This window comes from Festucalex cinctus, chromosome 8 (genome assembly GCF_051991245.1).
Source record: "Festucalex cinctus isolate MCC-2025b chromosome 8, RoL_Fcin_1.0, whole genome shotgun sequence".
Lineage (NCBI taxonomy): Eukaryota > Metazoa > Chordata > Actinopteri > Syngnathiformes > Syngnathidae > Festucalex > Festucalex cinctus.
The window spans coordinates 10,083,226-10,108,257 of NC_135418.1; the positions used below are offsets into that span (position 1 = coordinate 10,083,226).

Sequence of the window (25,032 nt, forward strand, 5' to 3'; positions counted from 1 at the left end):
ATTAAAATGTTTAACCACTGCGCACCCCTAATTGTTTTCCAAAGGTCGTAGTTTGGACTAGTAATTTTCTTAATGTGTCCTATTCAGAGACCAAAGAACAGAACATGCAGAACTCCATTGACAGAACAATCCAAGCAGGATCCACGATTGACTTGCATCCTGTGGAGAAACAGCAACCACAGCTACTCCCCGTGCTGCTGCTCTCCAGCACTGAGGACTTACTCACATCAGCGAGGAAGAGTCAAGAACAGCTGAAAACTGACACTTACGATATGACGATGCCGCCAGATGACGATGGTAAGGCCAGCCTACTTTTATCACACTTCCAAGTGCTTTCCTTCAAATTGTATTTTCACCTCGTTTTTTTCCCAATGTCCTTCCTGAGACCTCTGCGCTCCAATCCTGTTGGCCTGTCTGTTCTGTCATCCACTGGATTGTTTACTTGCCACAGTCAGAAGTTGTAACCAGTGTCTGTGCTCTTCACTGTTCTGCTGCGAGCCGACTACTGTGCAAAGTCTCCTGAATATCGCTCAACACTGTAACGTATGCAGGTGTCAAGACCTGTGCTGCTGCCAATGTGACTGCAGCATCTTTGATCTGTGTCTGCAGGCTACAGAGTGCTTGGATCTAGCGATGGAAATCTCTCAAATGCTCTACCACTAACCTTGAAAACCCACACTTCAATACCTGAAAGAATAGTTTATTTGTTAAAATTTGCTGAAAGACACTCCATTGAGCATGACCAAAAAAACAAAAAAACAAACGTACATTTGACAAGTGACACGCAATGTTGTTCATACCTTTGTGAAAGGTGGGATGTGCTTCAAGTTTTGTAAAGCAGTTATGTAGGTGCAGAAAAAAAGTTGTCCATTTGGTGCTTGAGTTTAGAATTGCACAATCGGGCCACTAAACTACCTAACTTCAGCTATGAAAACATAAAAATGTGCCATGGAGTATTTGCAGTGTAGGAGAGGACAACCAATTGCATTAGTCTTGAAAAACTAATTGGGCTGTTTCAGTTCATGTGTTATTGTAACACCAACAAATTTGCTAATCCAAGCATACAACTTTTAAAAATATGTTCTGAAACAAATTCTCAAGTACAGTACATCAGTGTTAGAAAAACATGCATAGGCAAGTACACATTCATTAATTAAAGTTGCATCTGATGAATTAAATGCCTTTTTGAAGTTTATCGGTACATCATACTATACCTGCAAAATAGTGGTTCGTTTAAAAAACCAAGGTTCATATACTCAGAACACAATTAATTTATAGATCAATTGACACTCCCCACTGAAACTGAAACTGAAAAAAAAAAAAAAAATTACTGCATTTGGTAAAATCAGCCAGTGATCACCAACGTTAACGGAGATGAACAATCACAAACACAAATACAGTATTAGTCACAAGAAACAAGCTCCACCTCAATCAATTATTCAGGTATCAAAAATATGATGAACTACAGTACTACTGTAAAATCAAACTTATCTTTATGTTTTATTGTGAAGCTGAATATATTGAAAAATAGAAGTGATTTGTGTTTTGCACTGCAGCAACACTATAAGAAGTCCTGCTTTGGCTAACTAGCAGCAGCAGCTCTTAAGCGCTCATTAAAATACATGCACCCATTGTGTGTCATAGTAGTAAAACATCTCTCATAAATGCATAGACTGCCATTACATAAGGTGCAACAAATTGCTGGAAAATAAAATATTCTTATATACATCATTAGGGAAGGTATTTCACAATGTGCCAATTCACTTTAAGCATATCCCTTTTGTACCCGCTCAGAGAGAAGGAAGTGTGCAAACCCTGATTCCTGTCAAAAAAATAAAACCTCAATTTCTGTATTTGCTTTTGCCAATACTGTCACATTAATAAGGCCAAGAAAAAAATCTTTCCCATGTATGCCCATATAATAAATTCAATCAAAAATGTATATTACTCTTAAATCTTAAAAAAAAAAAAAATGTGTAAGCATCCCTATTGTGTACAATATTCCATTTTAATAATATTGCACTTACACATCCAAACATAATCACTCAACCAGCGCCAAATAGGATCAACATGTCTACCAGGACAAGGAGGGGGATTGGTTAGTTTCAATCTTAATATTTACTTGAAAACATTTCTGGTCAACAGTCCTACAGACAGAGCCGCAGCTACCATAAGACACAGACTGCATGCTGGCATTCAGTCTCTGCACGTGCATTTGCGCATCACAAGTCCTCATCCATCTCCAGACTGCTCCTGCGGCTGCTGCTTTTCGAGGCACCCGGCGACAAAGGAGAGAAGAGGGGCTCGTTCACCACCTCTGGAGACAGGGTGCACCCGTCGTCCATGAGAATGTCCCCCAAGCCCACATCGCGGTAAAGCGCCGCGGCGGAGGTGTCTTCCAGCTCTGCAAAGCTCAAACTGCCCAAGTCCAAGGGGCTGCTGATGGTGACTCCGGCGGGAGTATCAGATGAAGGCGGGGAGAGGAAGGTGGTGGGCAGAGGCTGTCCAATTGCTGTGGCGCCTAGGCTGAAGAGGGTATGCCCGGACGTTGCGTCTGCGCTGGGGTGTAGGGACTGGCCGTTCTGAAGGGTTTGCTGTTGCTGCTGCATCACGGCGGGACTGGAGCTCAGAGCAGAGGAGATGCCGGTGGCGTTGGAAGAGAGGCCGTGGACACGTGCTTGGATTTCCAGTTCCTGAGAAGATTGTGAAAATATGTGAATTTAACCGTCAGGGAGAGTAGTCTTTTCATCAAATGGCTATCTTGACCTTGAATTCAGCAAGCGTTGTTCTTGAATTACCCGTCTCCATAAGGAAGCGTTCCTTTAGTTTTGCTAAATAGCTGGTTGTGCTGCAGTAGAATTGATCAACTTGGCATTGCAAATCCCGCAGTAAGGCCGCTGACACTCAACTCAATTAGCGGTATATTTAAAGAGCACTTTAAAACAACCGCGGCTGTTTTCTTAAAGAGAAAGCCAACCTTAAACATTTCTTGATAATATTGTGTTATATACTCATCTAAACATGACATTCTGATTAATATTACATTTGTTGAATATGAGTTGTGCAGCAAAATCCAGCCATTTTTATCCACCTCAGAGAGTGGCCATTTTGCCACTTGCTGTCGACTGAAGATGACGTCACATTTGCTCAGGGCTCAGGCACTGACCAATCACAGCTCACCTGTTTTCTGAAGGTTGTTACCCAAGACCTGAGCAACTGTGATGTCATTTTCACTCGACAGAAAGTGGCAAAAGACGTATAAATCCGTATCGGGATTAATCGGTATCGAATCGAATCGTGACCTATGAATCGTGATATGAATCGAATTGTCAGGCACTAAGCAATTCACACCCCTATTTTGGTCCTTGCATCTTTTCAATGTCCATAGCAACCAGTACTTTATGATAACGATATGAACCTGAAATTTCCAGGAACTGTAAAAATATCACTGGAAAGTCAATTCCAATTGCAGGTAAGGACATCACCCGAGATTTGAACCTTTTAGCAAGCTTGATCTCTCAACAGATCAAATCAGCCGCAACATTGAAGATCACATTCAAGTTTACAATTAATCTTCTGAGGCATCAGCCAACGTTTGGTTATTTTATTGTTGCTTTTGTGGTATTTTCTTGCTTACATGACGTCATATTAACGCAGTGGGAAATTTTCATAATTTTACGTCAATTAAAAGATTATTTGCTATTTCGTGTGACCTGTGACAAGTACTTAATTGAGTACTTAACTCAAGTACTAACTTATCACGGATGTTATATCTCAAATGCTTTTGGTCACATAAAGAAAAGGAAAATGTTATGATGGTTCAACTAACACAGTTTTGGTATTTGTTTTGATACAATAAATACAATAATAGACAAGAACGCAACATGTTAGACACTAGGGATGTAACGATAAGGACAATATCGTGATATTGTGATATTAAAACTGCCACAATATCGTCGTCGTCATGTTCACAATATTGAAAAGGAACACATTTATTAAAAAAAGTCATGTTGATTTCCATTTGTGCAGTTCTAGCATCCTCTAGTGGCTAGTTTAGTAGTGCAATAAAATTTTCATTAGGGATGTTTTGGCCTTCTATATTTAAAATCTATGCTAATTGTCAGATGAAGGGGAACCTAATTTGCTTGTGAAGTGATCAATGTGTGCTTGCATTACTAAGTAAGTGCCTCAATATTGTTATTATAGATTGTGGGTGGTTTATATACATTGCTGTTATGTACAAAAGCACAATATTGTTTTTGTTTTAGTATGAGCTCTCTTTTTTACAATATTATGATTTTTTTTAAATATCGCCAATGCCCCCATAATATCGTGCTAATTATTGTATTGTGATGTTCATATCGTGATAATATCGTATTGTGATGTTTGGGTATCTTTACATCCCTATTAGACACATGAAAAAGCTAACTGTAAACCTTTTTGTATTTTTTTTTTTGTCATCTACATTATAACATGGCACATCATAAAAGTACTTCATTGTGTTGCAGTTCCAGTGGAAGTAGTACAAATTGCAGTCATTCTTTCGAAAACTTTCAGGGTCCCGCCGGCAGGATCGAGAGCAAACGTACTGCCGATGGGATCAGGTTATGAATTCAACGGATGGTAATGAATAGCATAAACTAACCTGGATACGCAACATTAAACTGTGGTTTGCTTGCTCCAATTTCTTCTGGCGCAGTTCAACATCCTTGGCTCGCTGTTGCTCCTTCTGTAACTTGCGGATGTAATCCACAGAGGCCTTCAGAATGGTGCCTTTATTCCAGCGCATCTCACTGATATCAGTGCAGTAATAAGCATGTTGTACAAGGGCGGAAACAGAAAATGACATTGTTTTACTGGATAGATGTTGCTAAGAATTGGCTCACATATACTACGTTAGTCTCCCAATCACTCAGTAGTTTAGCAAAGACCAAAAAATAAGGTAGCACTCACGGGTCACTTGACTTTGGTATGAGAGTACCAAGCTCCTTTATACGGTCGTTTATATTAAATCTCCGCCTCCTCTCAACTGTTAAGAACCAACAAATAGTGAAATAACTGTTATTATTGTTATGTGTCAAGACAATATTAGAAGATGATTTTCCAAAGTGACCAGACAATAAATGTCAACATACTCAGGTTGTGGTTGTCTTTCTTCTGCCTCTCCTTCATAAAAGCTTTGGTATCAGCATCTGAAAGACAAAAATTGTGCTTCATAAAATTACTCCAAATATTTGATTAAACTGTTTTGCTTCACATACAAGTACATTTCACAGATTTGACCATACCAGTAATTTCCCTTTTCATATTTGGAAGATCAGCAGGACAGGAGTTGCTGACAGTAAGAGTGGGTGCTGCCATTCCAGGACTGTGATACACATCCAGCAGATTTCCTGGGAGCTAGAGAAAACAAACTTATTATATAGTAGCTGCAACACATTCTGACTGCCAAAGGAGTTTTGTGAGGAATATTTTAAAAGTGTAACTTCCCCATTCTTGCTTAAACTCTAAAAGCAAACACCTCCCTGGATTCCCAATTCAATCTAGTGTGGTATCTGTGATCCAAAAGAGTCCAAAAGATGTTTTGCGTACACGGTAAGGTACACATACATGTCGTTTGCTATGAGTTAAAACAATACTACATTGTTCCATTTCAAAGATTACAAACTGGTTTTACCTCACTGTGCGTCGTTTTTCTTTCTTCCAACATCACCATAATCCTCATTTTCTCTTAAGTGGCAAAAGTTCAACAATTCCTCTGTGCCTGTAAACCTTGGTAGCGCTGCAATCCACGTTTTAATGAGCACTAAAGACTTTGTCTGACTTCTTGCTGTGTATCCTCACTGGTAGCCCCGCCCAGGCAGCACGTTTGTGACAACTGATAAGTAAGTCCCACATGCATATCACCCATCCCAACGTGATAAAAAAAACTCTCCATTCAAATAAAAAACAAACTTACAAAGGCTGTGTGACTGTTTTTCTACTATCTTGCAATTCATTTGAAGTTTGAAGTAAACATGGTGAAGAAAGCAGAATTGTTCTTACCGTGCTAGGTAACTGAAGACCTGAGTCAATCAACGTAATGATGTCGTCATTAAAACTGGATTCCAGGCTAATTATGTCGTCGATAACATCTTCAATCTATAGATAGCAGACAACAGGAAACGTATGGCGTATTCTAAGTAAAGCATATCAGTGTAATATCATACATAAGCAATCCTTATACACTACATACAAAGCACTCTGTAGTAAAAATAATTCTGCAAGCTCTAAAGCAGCCGCATGTCACAGACGTGCAAGTAGAGAACCATCACGGTTAACGTGCGCGTGCAGTATTTAACATCATATTGCGACACCAGGCCAATAAGTCTATGACAAAACATTAAAGTGGGACCTGGTGGCACATTACTGCAGAACAAACAGAATGTACGGTAATTAAGTAGTGAGCTAAAGGCTTGACTTCAAACTTCTCCAAAAACACACTGGAAGTCACAGAGTGACAACTGTCGGCAAGAATGTGTCATCTGCCGCGTCAGCAAAACGCGGTTAAAAAATAAGGAATTTGGCATACTTCCTCCTTGTTGGAACTGATGTTAAGTAGGGCCATCGGGCTGTTAGGGGCGCTGCTGGCAGTGTGGGCAACCTCAGGGGCGGAGCTGCACTGTGGCACAGGCGATACACCGAGCGTCTGAGTAATGGCGTTGTTACTCAGAGTGGTGGAGAGGTACTGCTTCACCTGTTGCCTCTGCGCCTGCTGGATGTGATACTTGGTGGGGTTCTCCAGGTGGGTCTGCACCTGCATCATTCAAGCTGATCAGAGCTGATCTTTTCAAATAACCAACCCTCCTTGGGCAACAAAAGAGGGCACGCTTACTTTCAGCACCTCCACGGGCACCTGTGCTGGAGGTGGGCGGGGAGCATTTGGAGGCAGTGAGACGCAGATGGCAGGAGTAGAGTCAGCGGGCCGCAACTGAGAGGCGGAGGCCTGTTGCTGGGCCTCTCGTCGCTCCTGCTCCTGAGCTTGTTCTCGCATCAGCTGCTGCCGCATCAACACGCGTGACGACATGGCTGAGGACAGCGATCAAGATCTAAGGATGAAGCTGCAAACAGAACGAGAGCGTCACATCATGTCATAAAAAAAGAAAAAGAAAAAAAAGTCTCACACTAACTATAATGAAAAAAGTTACAAAACAATTCTGGTGAATTTGGCTGCTGAGTGGTTCGCATGTTGGCCTCACAGTTTTAAAGGTCAGAGGTTCAAATGTGGACTTCCCATGTGAAGTTCACATGATCCCTTTTGTTTTGTTTTTTGCCTCCTTCAGTCCCATATTGCAAGCATGCACGTTTGGTTCATTAAAAGACTCCCTCTCATGACTCTTTTTTTTTTTTTTTTTTTTTTTTTTTTTTACTGCTTGATGCTTGGGAGTTGCTTCAAGTTGCCATATTATCAAGGCTCTCAACTAGGCCTGGGCGATATGGCCAAAAAATAAAATCTTGATTTTATTTTTTATTTTTTCTGTCATTTTGGAACATTACGATTTTAATCAAAAGTTAAAAAGCAAAACGAAAAAAACATTTAAACAAGGTTTGATTTATTAAAAAAATAAATTCTGTGCAAAATGTTCAGACAATAACGTACACCGATTTTACATCAGTTTTAACGTAAATTTAACATACATAACTTGTGCAAAAAAAAAACAAAAAAACACTCATAGCTTTTGCATAACTTAAATGCCACATAGCTTGTGCAAAAGAAAACAAAAAGCTACTCACAGCTTTTGTTCAACTTAAATGCCATATATAGCTTATGCAAAAAAAGCTACTTATAGCTTTTGCATACCTTAAATGCCACATAGCTTGTGCAAAAGAAAAAGCTTCTCATAGCTTTTGCGTAAATTAATGCCACGTAGCTTGTTAAAAAAAAAAGCTACTCTCAGCTTTTGCTCAACTTAAATGCCATACACAGCTTATGCAAAAAAAAAAAAAACCTTATAGCTTTTGAATAACTTCAATGCCACATAGCTTTTGCATAACTTAAATGCCACAAGTAAGTAGTTCTAACAATTGCAAACAGGTATTGTAAACCACACATCCAGTATTCTACCACATGCAAAAATACAACTCAGCTCACAATAATATGATCACAATAATATATAATAGAACTTCAAGATCAACAGCTTATAATAATCAGCTAGTTGTGCTGCTACTCTTCATTTTAACAGCTGTTCAGCAAACCTTGCACACGCTTGTTGTTTGCTCTACGTCGCTCTTGTAAAAGCCGAACCAATTCCATATACAAGTAATAGACGTAACATGAGTCCCTTTTCTTGGTATCAAGTCTTTGTGTTCTGCGCGAGTAGGCGGCGTAGCGTTTGGCCGAAGTAGCAAACAGGCGGTGATGTGCGAACTGCCTGCACGACTGTTGCTGGGTCCTGTGCGCCTTCCGATGACGTCAAGTACCGCAGCTTCGCTATAGTAGCGTGACGTCATCAGCAAGCACGTCAGCCCCAAAGAAAGGACCCCAAAACAACGAGCATATTCAGACGCGAGCCGCTCAAGGGAGAGGATGTGTATTTATTTATAAGCACCTCTATTTCACAATTTAGCTAATTTTAACATTGTGTTACTTTAAATGGACGAATTAATCGAATTAATTTGATTTATCGCCCAGCCCTACTCTCAACTGTCTTAAATGTGCACCAGGAGCAAATCAGCCTTGAAAGAGGAGCAATAAGCAGGGAAGCGCTGCTATTTCCTTTGCGGAAGTCTCCACTTGATGATGACACCACTTATATTTAATGCAATGGAAATTCTTTTGTATCCTTCTCCTGATTGATACTGCACAACAGTGCGATCCCTCTGATGCTGTGAAATCTTCCTGTGGACCAGGTTTATACTGAAAGAAGTGACTGCAATAATGCCAGGTAAAGCCTACTAGAACATTTGAATATGATTATCAGTCATAAGAAGGTGTACACAAATCTCAGTTCTTTTTAGTTCCCTCTCTAAAAGTTTTCAGGTTTTTTTTTCCCCCTTTTAAACAGAGTTGTACAGGTTATCAGATATATTACTGGTGAAGGTTTTGCCATGATTCTCATTTTTTTATAGCACAAAAACATTGGAATTTTACATAAGCGTATTGCATTCACTTAAAAAAAAATTAAAAAAAATCTGTTTTTCTGGCTGACCTGTTTTTGGGCGCTTTGTATTATTGAGTTGTTTTTTTTGTTTTTATGTTTTTAATTTTTGTTTTTCTGAATATTTTTCTTCTGTCATAAAAAAATGATTCCAAAAAATAGGAAAAAAAAAATATTCAGAAAAACAGAAAAAAGAATATTACTCCGAAAAACAGGGGGGGTTGTAATTACTCAGAAAAACAGGGGGGGAAAAAACATTATTCCAAAAAACAGAAAAAAAAAATTATTCAGAAAGACAGAGCATCGACTTCTGTTTTTCGGAGTAATTTGTTTTGGACCTCTGAACTCCAAGTGACTTGTTTCAGACCACTGACCTGTATTTATGACTGGATAGCCGATGATGTGAAACTGAATAAAGTTTTGTAAAAATCGAAAGCCCATACACGCCAGTGCAAGCCGTTGAAGTCACAGGGCGGCCATCTTAGTGACCACCCCAGCACAAACCCTCCACCCCGCCTCCGGCTTTATACTAACTGCCTACGAGCTGTATAAGTCTCATCTGTACGTATACCATATAGTTTATACAGTAGTCTGCTCGTGACGTGGGAGTAACAAGATGGCCGCCCTGTGACTACAACGGCTTTTGCACTGGCGTGTATGGGCTATCGGCTATCCAGCCATATATGCAGGTCAGTGGTCTGCAACAAGTCATTTGGAGTTCAGAGGTCCAAAATAAAAATTACTCTGAAAAACAGAAGTTGGTGCTCTGTTTTTTGGAATATCCCCCCCCCCTGTTTTTTGGAGTATTTATTTATTTTTTTTCTGTTTTTCGGAATTTTTTTTTTTTTATGACAGAAAAAAATATTCAGTAAAACAGAAAAAAAAATATTCAGAAAAAACTGAAAAAATATTACTCAAAAAAACAAAGCTCCCCCCCCCCAAAAAAATAGTCAGAAAACGAAAGTTCCGAATGTATGTGTTCTGGCGAGGTTCCCTTTTATATATGGTGCGACGTCAGCCGGAACCAAGTACGAGCATTTTTGTCATTCTTACTCGATGACGCTGTCGCAACAAGGGGAATTCCGTGCTGGTTACAGCACCGCCACCTGGCGGTCGGGAGGGATGAAATAGAAACCGTAGTTTTTTTGTTTTGTTTTTTTCAAGTGAATTCAATACGCTTCCGTAGAATTTCAACAGATGAGCGCCGACTATATATATATATATATATATATATATATATATATATATATATATATATATATATATATATATATATACTTAATATACTGTATTTACAATTCACCAAAAAAATGCTGCGAATGAGAGAGATAGGGGGGCAAGGAAAACCCAGAGAATCGGCTTGCTATAAGTAGTGCTGTGGAGAGTGACCATGTTGATCGTAATTTAATGTCCCTTGAAATGTAAAACAAATTGGACATTTGTTGTGATTGCAATAATTCAATCAAGGGGACAGTTAACTTGTTTTTAATTCAGCTTCAATAAAGCCATACCAAACAAAGTTTCAACAAGCTGTGGGCCTCCAACAAGCAAAATAGTGAAGCGATGTGCCCATAAATTTGTGTAAATTGGACATGAGGAATTGATAAAGTGGAGCAATCAATGTCTTCATTACACAGTGTGGACGGCCTTACCTCCAGCTAAATGTCTCCAAGATAAACAACATTGCGACGTTTGCTCCAAGGTAAGAGCCTGTAACTATAATTGGCTAGGCTAAAGACATCGTTAACTAACAACTGAATGAGCTAAAATCTAGCTTTTAGGTCTCTGTTGTCAAATTCACTATTAGCTCTAAAAGCAAGATCATCAACAAAAATTGGACATCAAAGTTATACTTATAATTATTACCCCCATTACAACTCTCACGTCAGGAATAGAAATGTACTGCAAAGATTAAGGAGTCTGAAAAATAACAATCAAGGTTGAAGTCGATATCATTTGGGCAATACAATAATGAGTAAGGCACAACAACAACAGTAACAACAACAACAACAAAGGGTTATTGTCTGGCATCTACTGAAATTGAAAAATGCTGATACTGGAAACTTCCCAATGGTCATCTGAAGGTCATAAAAATAACACTAATTTTATTTAATGTAAATTATGTTGGTTTGATAACATTACACTTTGCCTCTGGATTGGAACAACATACATCAACGCTCAAGTCATCTGAAGCAATATTAATATTATTTAAAACATAACTGAATGGGAAAACAGTTGCAAATTGTTCGCCTATTTATTGTAACCTGCTATAAAACACACGCGTACACGCACACACATTCTGTGCATAAAACGTGTAGCGCAAACCTCTAAAGTTGATGGCTCATCAAACGCAAACGCATTCTTTTGACAGACACGATCGATCACATCAGGTAAGGTGGAGGTAAGTGATGACTTGACTACCAAGGCCCCAAATGTACCCATGACTGACATCATGACCTCGACATGGGGACTAAATAGAGATTGATCACATCAGGACAACTGTTCCATGCAATAGTCATATGACTTCCTCTTGTGAATTTGGAGAAGCTCTCCATGATTTGACAGGAAACAGCCTGTTAATGGAATCATCAAAACGGCCAATTGTGTCTTCAATTGTAATACCTGCCTTACAAATATGTATCTAAATGTTAATGCTTGCTTGTAGAAAACATTGGATTTGACTCATCCGAAATATGTAGCCAGCTGAAACTGGCTGGGTTCTACCGTGCTCCATATGATGTAACCAATATGGATCGGAGCTTAAAAATTGTAAGTAAACTGACGATGCTGCATGCATTGCGTACGCATGACTACCCACACATCTTCTGTGAACGCTTTAGTCAATGAATGCTTGGTCACAAATTCGGAGCGCTGGTTTGACAGCTAAGTGTCACGAGGCCTTCATTACAACTAGATCGTAAACAAGGATAACATAGCTAATAAGCTTTTATTATTTACAGCTGCCAATCAAGAAATACGCATTTAAATTCGGAGCTTGGTGTTTACTACAACAAAGCATGTCATTTTGTTTTGTTTTTTTTGGGGGGGAGGGAGTTGTTGCTTAGCTAGCCAACTAGCCATGATTGTCGAAGAAGCTCACGTTACCGGTAAACTTATTGAAAGGTAGAAATGTAACTTTAAAACATACTGTATGAACAAAAATGTTCGACGGGATCACAGCCATGAATCCAGCAAGTCCTCTGCTTTTCTGGGCATTTTATGTCGTTGACTTAACAGCAGCTGCCGCTAGCCATGGCCGCCCCGAACAGCCAGCGTTGTTTACCTCGAGCCGAGGCGCTGAGGTCATCCTCCGACTTTTTACCCGGAACTTGTTAACTACTGGAAGGTGATTACGTTATTTACAACAATCGGCTGGCTAACTCTTTGTTGTTGTTGTCTTTCACACACACAATCACTCACACACTTGTTTTGGCCGTGAGCCGCATTTTACATAGGGTTTCCCTTTGGGGGACGTTATGACTCTGAAACTTGGGTATTATCACCTGCAGTATGTTGATGAATAGAATAATAGTTTTGAAATCAAAGGTCAAGGATAATAGTTCGGTCAGTTTATTTTAAAATAGTGTTTCGTAAAAAAAAAAAAGTGTGCAGTGTCTCAATATGTTAAAAGAAGAATTAGGACAATTTGCAGTTTTGGTACATACTGTATGAGCTACATTGGTAATTTGCTCTGGGTTCCAGGTCTTGAGTTTGACAAATATGAAGGCCTACCAAATAATTTACCCACAAACTTATCATATGCATTTCAAACATTTTATAAATGTCAAAGACCATGCCAAAATTTACCAAAGAATTGCAATATTTCTTGAAACAATTAAAAAAAAAAAAAAAAAAAAGCGCGCCAAAGCATGGACAATCAATCTTTGAGTAATCTTTCTTTAATCAGCTGTCACAAAACGAGAAATCCATTGCAGCTGTCAAGGTATCTGAGAGTTTGGTAGCAAGTTTGTCTGTAGAAGAAAAAGAAAATAGATCAAGTTGGATACAAGTAGACATAATAACAGTATGACTGTTAAGGACACATACCCGCTCTTTTTTGTTGCTTCTTCCGCTTCTTGCCTGCAGCCAGAAGTGCCTGGCCTTGTTGTAAAGGATCTACATTAACAATATCCTTCAAATCTGGAGCCTTGGATGTAAGATCAGTTTCAGGCAAGACACTCTTGAACTTCTGCGATTTTATCTCCACCGTCATTGGTCCAAACTATTAGATTAGATAAAATAACCTTTAATTGGCAAGATAGAACCCTATTATAGCCTATTATATAAGGCAAACCAGGTTAAAACACATTCCACACACATCAAATTTACTAAGTCTGTAATAAGCTAAATGTGCACCGTTGGCTGGGCAATGCATTGTGGGTAGGGGACATTTCCAGGCTACAAAAAGTTTTTTGAAAGCTAGTGGGAACCAACAAGGGAAGCAATTATTTGGACCATTTCAATCGCTGCAAAGTTTATTTATTTTTATTTTTTTTACTAAAACTATATTTTAAACATGCATAGCAAGTTTGTTTGCCGACTGCTTTCTTGCTGGGACACTACAGTTACACTTAGTTAAGTGTTTAATATGGCTGAAAATGTGCACTTTACTGGGAGTCGGAACATGGGGGTGACACTGAGACAGGTAGGAACTTTCTTCACTGAGAGAGGTCAAGGGGCTAGGTTGAAGCAGGTCCTAAATGACCAACTACAGTGTGTCCCGTGTGAAAAAAGAACCTAGCGTGGTGGTTTCCTGTCAGCAAACAATGTAATAAAAAAATAAATAAATAAATAACGTAACGAGATGTCTTTAAGCACACAGTACGTAATATGTTACATTACTTAGTTGCTGGTAAACATAATGTGTCTATAAATTGCTAGTTTTGTAATGTGTTATTCCAAACAATGCTAACAAAACACAAATAGCTTTGTTCTGGCCTCATACCGTGAGTGACGTGATCTGAAGGCAATCGCCATGTGACATACCATAATAAAAAAAAAGCCAACACATTGTGGAAACTTTTGTCTATTTAAAAAGTGAAAGTGATTGGAAAATCATTTCTGTCAGGTTGATCTTGTGATGTTCTGTCCCTACATTAGTCCGCTGGCAAGCTTACCGTGCTGCCTCCGCCTGTTCCCTCAGTTTCAGGATATTGTCAAAATAAATGTGTTCAAGAAATTTACAATTTTAGCCTCTTTTCCGTCCGTCTGGATCTTTCTTTTCCGTCGGGAAATGGCACAAAGTGCACCTGTAGTTTTGTCAATTCAGGCTTAAAGCACTTTTAAACAATTCTGCAAGTTTCAAGGTGTACAGTTATGCATATACGTATTCATTTGGGTATTAGTGGAACATGCATGATGTTGAAAATCTTTTACATTGTAAACTCCACAATGCATCTTTAAGAATCACACTTGTTCGCACCTCTGGATCCTGATCATCATCCATTGGCTCAGCTTCATTTTGAAATTCTGACCCTCCTTCCATTTCTTGGTGAAAGGGAACTTGAGCCGGGTTGCCATTCGTCATTCCCATGGTTTCGATGCAGAATCCCATTTGAATATCAGAACAAGATGAATCTGAAACATGGTATAATGCACATGTTAAAATCAGGCTTGCACTGTGACAACTTTTCAGTCCTTTTGTGTAAAAACAAAAACACGTGTTTGTGAAAGTGCCACTGCTAATTTAATCTGAAAGTATAGTATTGTGCAGTATTCTAGCAATTTGCCTAAAGTACCAGAGCAAACTATACAGTGATATTAGGTTTAAAGGAGCATATTACCTGCAAGAACTTCCTGATTCCCTTTTTCAAGTTCATCCCAGTCAAAAGCTTTTCCCATCTCTGTCACAATTTCAGCGCTGACATGCATAGGAAGCGTATGTGTCTCAGGGGGATGTGTGAAATAGCTGATCCTCCCCCTAAACAACACTTGAATTAACACTTGTGTATTTTAGCATTACTTGGACCTCAAAAATCAAACGCTTGACCCACCCTGTCCAGTCCATCAATACGCTTTTTGCTGCTTTATCAGTGTCAGGGACACCACCTTTTCTTAGTTTCCCCTTACGTCGTGCAAGCAACGCCAAGAACTCCAGAGGTGTGTGAAAGTCGGGTACGCCGTAGTGTTGGAGGATCTGCACATTCATAAAAATATATGTCAGGGCCATGTCAAGGCCACCTTCAAATGCTGTTACTGAATACTAACATTTTTGTCAGTGTACAAAAAGTAGGAAAGTAAACAGCATACTTGTGCCTTGTTGCAACGTCGGAGGATGGCTTCAACAGGAGGAACTGGATCAACCAATTGTTCAATTTTCACACAGTTACGGAGAATCATTGCAGCATCAGTCGTTGACGTTGCCATGACAATGCCAGGACAATCAAGAAGCTTAATGTGTTTATCCAAGTGGACTTCTTGAAGACACCTAAATATGAAAGAAACTCATCATTTACAAAAACATGGACCGCCAGTAACTACAATGAGAATAGGACATGAGAATTTTTCAAGGGAACAAAAGTGAGATTGTATAGAGGGGACTATGTATGTTATAGTGGGCCCTGCATACATGCAATTAGGCACCCATGGATCGTTTTTTTCAGTATTTCCTTTTTTTGTTGGTTTTTGGGTCATCATCCCCCATTTTGGGGGGAAAACGCCGCTTACTCACTTATTATTTGGGTTTAAAAATATACATTTATATGCGGATTTCTGCTATTTACAGGCAAACCCTGTCCCTACCCCCTATGAATAAAGGGAGTCCAGTGGACTAGCCAAAATTTGAATCAACTTTCTTATGCTATTAATGAGAAGGTCTGTCTAAGCCTTAGACGGCTACTTTCAGTCTTGAACTAATATCTATGTAATAATCAAAAAAATAGAATCCCTAAAAAAAAAAAAAAGGGAAAAAAAATGTAAGTCTTCATGTTTGAATTATTAGAAAGGTGTAACCAATCTTTCTTTACTGAATTACTCACTTGGTGACACCAGGCGTAGCTCCAACATTACACGCTCTTGAACGTTTTAAACTGTTGATCAAACTGCTCTTTCCTACATTAGGAAAACCTAAAAAACAGAAGTCGAGAAGTTTAAAAAAACAACAACACAATCATCATGGTATATGAGCCTCCTTCGTTTCAAGAAATGAATAGGCAGCATGTCTGTGTCATCTCGAGAGATTCTGGGCCCTCCTATGTGGAGTTTGCATGTTCTTTTCCAGGTACTACAGCTTCATCCCACATTCCAAAAACATGTAATTATTGAGTTAATTATTGACTCTAAATTGTCCCCAGGTGCGAGTCGTCCAGCATGTACACTGCCTAAGTGTCGTTCAAAGTTGGCTGGAATAGATGGCAGTGACCTGAGACGGCCTGCAACATTGAGCGACATGACTGAACCAGTTTTCGTAAGTAGCTAACCATTGGCAGTTATGGTACGATTCCAAATTTAAATATGTGAACGGTGTCGCAATGTCGCCAATTAACAGCAAGTCAAACATGCCACGTGGTGCACATGAGCATCCAGCTGGCTGCCGCCATGCATTATAAGTGCAGTTGTGTGTCACGATAATATTTATTTTCATAATTTCATTAATACCTATGGATGAAAAAGCGAAGCATGGAGACTGTCGCAGAAATGCATTAGTGTTATCAATGAATGGGGCGATTATTTAAAACAGCCACATCTACACATTCTTTTGTTCTTTCTCACTCAATTCCTCTTTTTACAATTGTAAGACGTCTACGTTAGACCAACTCGCTCAGTGTACAGTCCAGCGGGCCTAATGAGGACAATTGGTTCCGAAAATGGATAAATGGGCATTCCTTTTTGTATGCAAGTATTTTTATGACTGTGATGATTTCCTTATGAAAATAATTCATAAAAGTGTAACCACAGTGAGAGAGTATAATGCAGAAGTGGAATGCCATACTAATAATATCACCATGCAACATGTGAACGGTGAACCTATCATGGGCGCTTACCTACAACACCTACAGTGATGGCCGTCTTTATGTCAAGGTTGCGACAGTAGTTACCGAGGAGCTTCATCAAGCAATCGGCACCAATACAAGCACTGCTGCTGAGGAGCTCTGTGGTGGCTTGAGTCACTGATACATTACTGCGTTTCTGTCAATGACAACAGGCAGACGTACTGTCAATCTACAGTGCAATACACACAAAAGGTATATACACAGTGGCGAGAAATCTGTGAATTTCATGGTTTTCTGACAGAATTTGTCATAAAACATGATCAGATTAAATTTTTATTCATCAACATACACACAGTGGCGTGTAGAATCTGACATTTCGACAGTGATTTTGAGTATAAACTTGTATACTGTATAGTAGGGGTGGGCAATAAATCGAATTAATTCGATACATCGTCATTTTAAAAAATCGAATCGTTGAAAGTTTGCTAAATCGTAAAATCGAATTTTTTCTTCTGGATGATTAAAACCTGTTGTTCTTATGTTCTGTTACGTCCAAATGCTTTTATGTGATGTAATATTGTGTTAAAACTGATCTAGAATCAGTATACGTTACTGGTGTCTAAACATTTTGCACAGGAATTATTTTTGAATAAATGAAACCTTTAAGTTAACGTTTGTTGGATTTATTAGGTTAAAATAGATTAAAATCGTAATCGTCCTGAATGACTGCAAAAATCGAGATTTTATTTTTTGGCGATATTGCCCAGCCCTACTGTATAGTGATGTCAAACAATTAAAATTTTTAATCTCATTAATCACCCTTTTTAATTTTGATTAATCAGCTAAATCACTTGCGTATTTGCCCAACATAAAATAAATAAAAAATACCATAATATTTTGACATTAACACATTTTATTATCTGAATGTCATTTGCAAACATTGATTAAATGCATGTGTGCAATTGCATGCATGCGTGTATTGCTCAAAACGTAACAGCATCATATCATTTGGGTGCAATTCAGCAATTATTAATTAATTAAACACACATTACTTTTGTTTTATCTAAAGTCCCCGTCGGGATGTTTTTTAAAGCGAAATTTACCACCGAGCACACCAACTGGAGTCACCCCGCTCATTTTGGAACAACAGGCGTAGGAAATGCCGTGCATTGACCTCATCACTGACCTGCGCAGCCTTCAATGTAACCATCCGCCGTTACGTTCAAGGCTCAAGTGCGGTCCAAAGAAATAGTGCGATTAATATGCATTAATACGTGATTAATGCGACATTTTTCTGTGATTAATTAATCTATTAGCGCTTTAACTTTGACAGCCATAATACTGTATTTGTAGAGGCCAAAGGTAACTTGAGCACAACTGTATTTTGGCTGACTGAATAAAATGAAAAAAATACTGTTAAAAATTGTGTGTGGAGAAATGTGTGACAATTACCAAGTTTTTGGACTGTTGTTGAGTAGATGCCTTGAAAGCCACGGTTGGAAACTCGTTGCGCAGATATTTAATCCACTTCTCCACTATTTCCTTTGACACTAAATCTAGAATTGGAATAATGCGCCAGACAAGTTGGAAACCAAAGTTAACTTCAATCAGCCCCCCTCCCGAACATGTTAAACATCTGAAAATCGCATTTAGAAGAATAATCTCGACGTGAGTTGAACCTACCAATTTTATTTAGCACCAGAACAATCTTTTTGTTTGTTCCACTTTGAATGACTGCTTGCTCAACCTGAGGGCATCTGCACCCTAGTGGGTCACGTGCATCCAAAACTTCTAATATCACGTCTGCAGCCTCTACTACCTTCAAGACAGGAATGTATGAATGTATTCAGCATCACAGCTGTGGACAGAGCAAGATAGAATGCAAGATAGAAAATAAATCACCTTTTTAAATTCTCTGTAATATGCTTTTCTTGAATTCTCATTTTCAAAGTTCACATGTTTTTCCAAACTCTGCATCTCTGCTTCCTGTGAACACACGGAGGGAAATAAAGATGACAACTACAATAATTGCAGTCCTCACCAGTGATGCCAGATTTTAGGTCTGTGTCCCCGAAACTGTACTGTATTTACCCTCTGTTCAAACTCTCTCTGCCTCTGTAGGATGTCATTTTGAAAGCTTTGCAAATTCCTTCTCTTCATCAGCTGTTGTTCTCTGGAGATCTTCTGCTTCTCTTGGAGTTCTTGAAGCTTATTAGGTTAAAATAAAAGAAAGTTGCAACATCCAATATTTGCTATCTTTCTTACTTCAGCCTTATATCTGAGTGAAGGTGAAAGATTTACCCTTTGCTTTCTGATTTCTTCTGGTTTTCTCTCCTTGCCATGTTGCACAGATGACTGCTGCTTAGAACCTATGGCCCCTGAAGCATCAGCATTCTTCCCATCTTTCTGTGTCCAGGTTACATATGTACCAAATATGTGGTTAGATTTCCCCCCAACTCACCCATACGTATTGTTAGTCACGACGCTGAAGTTTTTTTTTCCTCTCACGACGCTGAAGTTGGCAGCGTCGTCAGAAAAGGGAGGACAAAAAATTCGAGCGATGCTGAAGTTGGCAGCGTCGTTACATACGCAGATAGCATATGATAATTTACAATACATTCTGTATTTTAATGCTGTTTTTTACCAGTAGTTTGTTCGCGAATCGGACAACATAACACCATATTTGACAACTGTGGAGGCGGTGGTAGTTTTGGTGGTGGTGGTAGTGGTGGTGGTGGGCGGTGGCGCAAAATTGAATACATTTATAGATAATCAATCGTCGACTTTGGTTTTGACCGAGCCTACTCCCGCTGCGTAGATGATCTGAAGCGTCGACAACGTAGTGTGAATTGTACAGTAAATGTCAACAAAGCACGTACCTTATGTTTCCCAAAAAAACCTAGGCGTTTAGCTCGTTTCTGTTCTGTAAAATACAAATCGAATATGTAACCATATGCAATTGAAATCGTTTAGTCTTGATTTTACACACAAAACTCCAAACAAAAATGTTACGCACTTGATTTAGACATAGCTCCAGCCACATCGAGTTCACGTGTGTGTCAGTCAGATTTGGGCATGCGCAACAGATTGTGCGTAACTTCCGGAATTTCAAAATAAAACAGAATACGGAATTAACAATTAAATCAATAGTCTGTCCTCGCAAATTCATTCCCATTGCACTTAGAAGTTTGGAAGATAACATAACATGTCCATTAAGCTTCTGTATAGAAATTCACCTATAGCACAATTTAATTGGGGGTTTAAATAAATAGTGACAATTGATATATTTTTCTAAATGTAATTACAATGGGCGTCAATTATATGCAGATTTTTGTTATTCGTACAATGTATGTAGTTTGAAACCTTGACATGCACTCCACCACTAAAGTATCAGAAGGGATGTTCGGCGATACCACTTTTATTCAGACCAATACCAGTATGAGTACTCTACTCATGAGTAGTTGCCGATAACGATGCCAAGTACTACCACTGGTACTTTTGATTAATTAAAATTTTCCACAAATAAACAGATCATTTTAAAGACAGATCTACAACCCAAAATAGCCTTTTCTTTAAATTGCATGAAATTGATGGCGACTTTCTATTTTTATTTCTAATGTCGTTCCTGATCATAAAACGGCTACAAGAGGGTGACTGATACTGGTAGCAGTCAGTACCTTACCATCCCGAATAGTATATTCGCTTTAGTTCAAGTCTAACTGCTTGAATATGTAAATGTTGATCTCTTGTCGCAAAAAGAAGACGTTTGCCTGATTGATACAATACTTTTGGATTGGAGTGCGTATTTTTTTTGTTGGATTGTGGTGGTATAGTACACTTTGCCAGATTGTCCACTAATGTTGTTTTGTTTACTTAACCCGTAAACATTAAAAGGTAAATTATCAGTCTTGTCAAGCAGGATTGTAAATCGAAAACAAAAATATGAATGTTTAGTGACTCAGGGTCTGTATCAGTACCGTACATCCTGTGATTTACTTTTCATAAAATAATCAATTAAATTCATGCTTCTTTTTTTTTATTTTTCACTTGCCAGAAATCTATATACTATACAAACATTCATAAGCAAAAATAAACAATAAATATTAGTGTACAAATTGTGATGGTTCCCACATCTTCAATAGATCAGGACTTTAAGCTGGAGCCACAGAGGAGACTTCTGTCTTTGACGAGGATACTTCTGAGCCGTCATCTACTTGTTTGCCAAAGAGCTGCATGATGCATGTGCGAAACTGATGAAAAAGAACAAAAAAATAAATAAAAAATGATTTGTCAGATAAGGTATTGATTTTGAATACAGAATAAGTTGACCATTACCTGTCGATTCATGAAAACATAGATGATTGGGTTGTAGATTGTTGCGCTCTTGGCAAAGTATGCAGGCATTGCTGCAGCGAGGGGATGGAAAGCATATCCTGGATTTGCCGCGGCAAAGCAAGCGAAAAAAGTGTAAGGTCCCCAGCAGAAAATATACGCCAGGATCATGACGACCACCATCCTGGATACTTCTCTCTCTGCTTTCTGAGTGGACTCCGATTCCTTCTGCTGCAAGGCAACCTGCAACAAACAAGTGGCGACGGTTTGACTCAGGCTGGAACTATGATTCATTATGCATTTGATTTCACAAAACTTACAGTTCGAATGGCCCACCACACTGCAAAGTAGCACAGTATAATGATAGCCAGTGGGATAAAGCAACAGGTAATCATAAGAACAATCATGTAGGACTGAACACCAGAGTCTTCACTTCCGCTAAATACATCTGGTCCGCATGATGTCTTTAATCCATGAGGCCAGTACCTGAAATGACACAATTATTGGTTTCTTTGTCCAATGATAAATAAATGCCAGCGCAATGATGAGAATATCACACCTGCTCCATCCAAAGATTGGGGGAGCACACCATATGGCTGACCAGATCCAGGAGAACAAAATCCCGCCTGCAGCCCACTTGGCATCAAATTTAACATTTCCAAATGGTTTGCATACAACTACCCATCTCTCCCATGAGATGATGGTGAGGGACCAGAGAGCAGCGATACCTATGGAAGAAACAGTATTCTCAATGACGGAAAAGAGAACAAGTAATTTCATATTTCACTTCCAAATTCCTTTGAGAGCCACTCACCACAAACGGAGACAGTGTAGCCCTCAAATATGCACATTGGGTGTCCTAAAATAAAATAACCAAAAAACTGGTTACAAACACTGATGGTGCTGGCAAAAACGGTTTCCCCCAGATCAGCAATGGCAAGATTGACCAGAATCCAGTTGAGTGGGTGGCGGAGTTTCTTGAATTTTGCTGTCGCCACCAACACGAGACCATTGGTGAAGACCGATGCAACCACCACAAAAAACATCCAGCATGTTGCAACATTATAAATCCATCGAGGGGCAATGTGGTAATTCGGACCTTCAAAAGGACCTGAGGAATAAATAAAGATAATTAGTTATTTTCATACACTGTATTATCCATTTGTTTATGAAAATAGGTTTGAAAAAGGCTGTTTGATTTGGGAGACTGTGAAAGGTACTGTATTTTATGATTTCATAATTAATTAACTGTAAGCAGAAAAAAAATCTGTTATTTTATATCTATATGAAATAATCAAAAATCTGTTTTTTGTCATTGTTAATTCCTTACTTCCATACACATTAAAATGCACATAGTTCAAACTGCACTGGGAAAGAAAAACCTGAAATGTAATCAGAGTTCCTAAAAAACTAAAAGCCTACTCCTCTAATTAGTAATCAGGAGTTTATTCAAGAGACCCAAAAAAGTGTGTAACAATTTTAGGCTCAAGAAAGACTAATTCCACAAATCGTCACCCTCTTAAAATAATTGCCTAAGTCATTTTTTTTTTTTTTTTTTGCATTTTTCCCCCTAAATCATCTCCTCATAATACAAATGGTTCAACCTTTTGTGTTTCCTGAAAAATATGAAAAAAATAAATAAATGACTTCAGGCAAGATTATTTTTAAGAAGGCGTCGGATTACAACCCGGTGACACAGAATTGTTAAGAAATAATACAAGCGTAAAATGTACCTCTGGTATTATTGCTGTTTGTATAGGCAAATGCCGATTCCCTTGTAGTCTCATAGTATCGCCTGGCAGCAAAGGACGGTTTATCCCAGGCCTCAGCCATTTTGACAGCACAAGGTGCTCCTGCGCAACTGCTCTTTTTCACCACTTGCACTTGTCTTTAGCTTTTATACTTCTGCTTCAGCAAACTCTGATAGGATTAAGTCAAAATCAAATTAAATTCAATGGGTGGTGCTTTGCCGCAATACACAAGCCAGTGAGCTTCAAATGTAATTAAAACCAAGAGTAATTGGGTTAAGACACCAAATGCCACAATAATCTTGTTGGAAAACAGATTTCCGTCCGCTCACTGAAGATGCGGATTAATTCATTGGTGAGCTCAATAGGTATGACACAAATTTGGTGCGGTAGTAGAACCAAATTTGTGTCGTATGGACTTGGGTTTTGGAATCTAAGGTTTTAAGTCTCACTATTAAAACTAGACAGACACTGAGTGATGCTGCGCAATAAATTGCATGATGCTTTGCTTTCTTTGTGACCGTTGGTTCACTACTTTTCAAGACACAGTGGGATACACTGAGGGCACTATTTAGGGGAAAAACAGTATTCATTCACAGCACTACACAATAACACTATATAGGTCACTATATTAGAGTGACAGTTGTTCACTTGTGATGGAAGGTAGACACCCACTAAATAATCTCCCTGGAAAGAGAGTTCACCTGGGAGCAGGATTGTTCAACAGCCTTTTGATCCTAAACGCTCACGTCATTGTCCTCATGGAAAGGGCACAGTAAAGGTGATTAACACAAATCATGATTCATTTTGTGCAACCCAAAAGGTGATAGAACTTGCCTTTGCAACAACATATACATACTATTATACAAATCAATGATGATGAACATCACTACTCACAAAAAAATTAGGGATGGGGAAATTTCAGGACAAGCCTAAAATGCATTCAAACCTTTACAGGTGAACTTAACTTAATGTGACCTTTTCTATGATTTTGAATTGTTAAACGTTTCAGTACTTTTTTCACAAGTTGCTGTTCTCGAGGGCGGCACGTGGCTGAGTGGTTAGCTGTTAGCACTTCCGCCTCCCAGTACTGAGGACTCGGGTTTGAGTCTAGGCTGCAGCCTTCCTGATTGGAGTTTGTATGTTCTCCCCCGTGCCTGCGTGGGTCTTCTTGGGGTACTCCGGTCTCCTCCCATATTCCAAAGACATGCATGGCAGGTTGATTGAGTGCTCCGAATTGTCCCTAGGTTTGCTTGTGCGTGTGGATGGTTGTTCTTCTCTGTATGCCCTGCGATTGGCTGGCAACCAGTCCAGGGTCCCCGCCTACTGGCCAAAGCCAGCTGGGATAAGCTCCAGCGACCCTTGTGAGGAGCAAGCGGTTCAGAAAATGGATGGATGGATGGATGGATGGATGGATGGATGGATGGATGGATGGATGATCATACACCTGTCACAACCAAAATACACTGATTTGCGACAGTCAAATATCCTTCTGACTACCAACCTGAATAAACCTGAATATCTCCCACCCATACGATTTAATTAACTCCCTTTGTGCTCTATAGAAGACATTCAGAGCTTTTTATTGAAAAAAAATTAGGCGTTAAATTTTGTTAGCATGTTTTCTCTAAGACTCTCAAGAACACATTAAAGTATTGTTTTAAAAAATGTCCTCTGTAGTGGACACATCATAGCTTAAAAATAAAACTTTTTTTTTTTTTTCCAAAAGTGTCTTTTGCAGTATTCCAGTTACTTCATAAAGATTGGGGAATATCAGAAATAAACATGATTGGACAATATTTTTTTCCCTGGTAGTCAGGAGGATATAGTCGTTCTTGTGTTTAAAAGCGCTCACAGGCACTTAGGGCTTCGTTGCGGGTTAAC

General features: G+C 39.0%; 3 protein-coding genes across 3 annotated transcripts; all 3 read right to left on the reverse strand.

The window, feature by feature from the left end:
* Positions 1 to 1,481: 1,481 nt before the first annotated feature.
* tfe3b (transcription factor binding to IGHM enhancer 3b) lies at positions 1,482 to 12,465 on the reverse strand. The gene is made up of 9 exons (XM_077529076.1): positions 12,286 to 12,465; positions 6,875 to 7,100; positions 6,572 to 6,796; positions 6,046 to 6,141; positions 5,289 to 5,400; positions 5,136 to 5,192; positions 4,954 to 5,029; positions 4,646 to 4,793; positions 1,482 to 2,693 (listed from the first exon to the last, which is right to left on the reverse strand). The coding sequence occupies exons 2-9, from the start codon at positions 7,064 to 7,066 to the stop codon at positions 2,223 to 2,225; spliced, it is 1,377 nt and encodes a 458-aa protein (XP_077385202.1). The 5' UTR covers positions 7,067 to 7,100; positions 12,286 to 12,465; the 3' UTR covers positions 1,482 to 2,222.
* Positions 12,466 to 12,691: 226 nt separating this feature from the next.
* Positions 12,692 to 20,182, reverse strand: gnl3l (G protein nucleolar 3 like). The gene is made up of 15 exons (XM_077529075.1): positions 20,085 to 20,182; positions 19,948 to 19,991; positions 19,370 to 19,474; positions 19,160 to 19,276; positions 18,971 to 19,054; positions 18,752 to 18,887; positions 18,521 to 18,624; positions 17,120 to 17,264; positions 16,115 to 16,202; positions 15,387 to 15,564; positions 15,131 to 15,273; positions 14,921 to 15,057; positions 14,560 to 14,714; positions 13,185 to 13,359; positions 12,692 to 13,108 (listed from the first exon to the last, which is right to left on the reverse strand). The coding sequence occupies exons 1-15, from the start codon at positions 20,095 to 20,097 to the stop codon at positions 13,041 to 13,043; spliced, it is 1,692 nt and encodes a 563-aa protein (XP_077385201.1). The 5' UTR covers positions 20,098 to 20,182; the 3' UTR covers positions 12,692 to 13,040.
* A 905-nt stretch (positions 20,183 to 21,087) lies between these two features.
* Positions 21,088 to 23,294, reverse strand: LOC144023511 (red-sensitive opsin). Its single transcript, XM_077529077.1, has 6 exons — positions 23,134 to 23,294; positions 22,215 to 22,511; positions 21,960 to 22,128; positions 21,721 to 21,886; positions 21,404 to 21,643; positions 21,088 to 21,318 (listed from the first exon to the last, which is right to left on the reverse strand). Exons 1-6 carry the CDS (start codon positions 23,231 to 23,233, stop codon positions 21,220 to 21,222), a joined length of 1,071 nt encoding a protein of 356 aa, XP_077385203.1. The 5' UTR covers positions 23,234 to 23,294; the 3' UTR covers positions 21,088 to 21,219.
* Between the last annotated feature and the right edge of the window lie 1,738 nt (positions 23,295 to 25,032).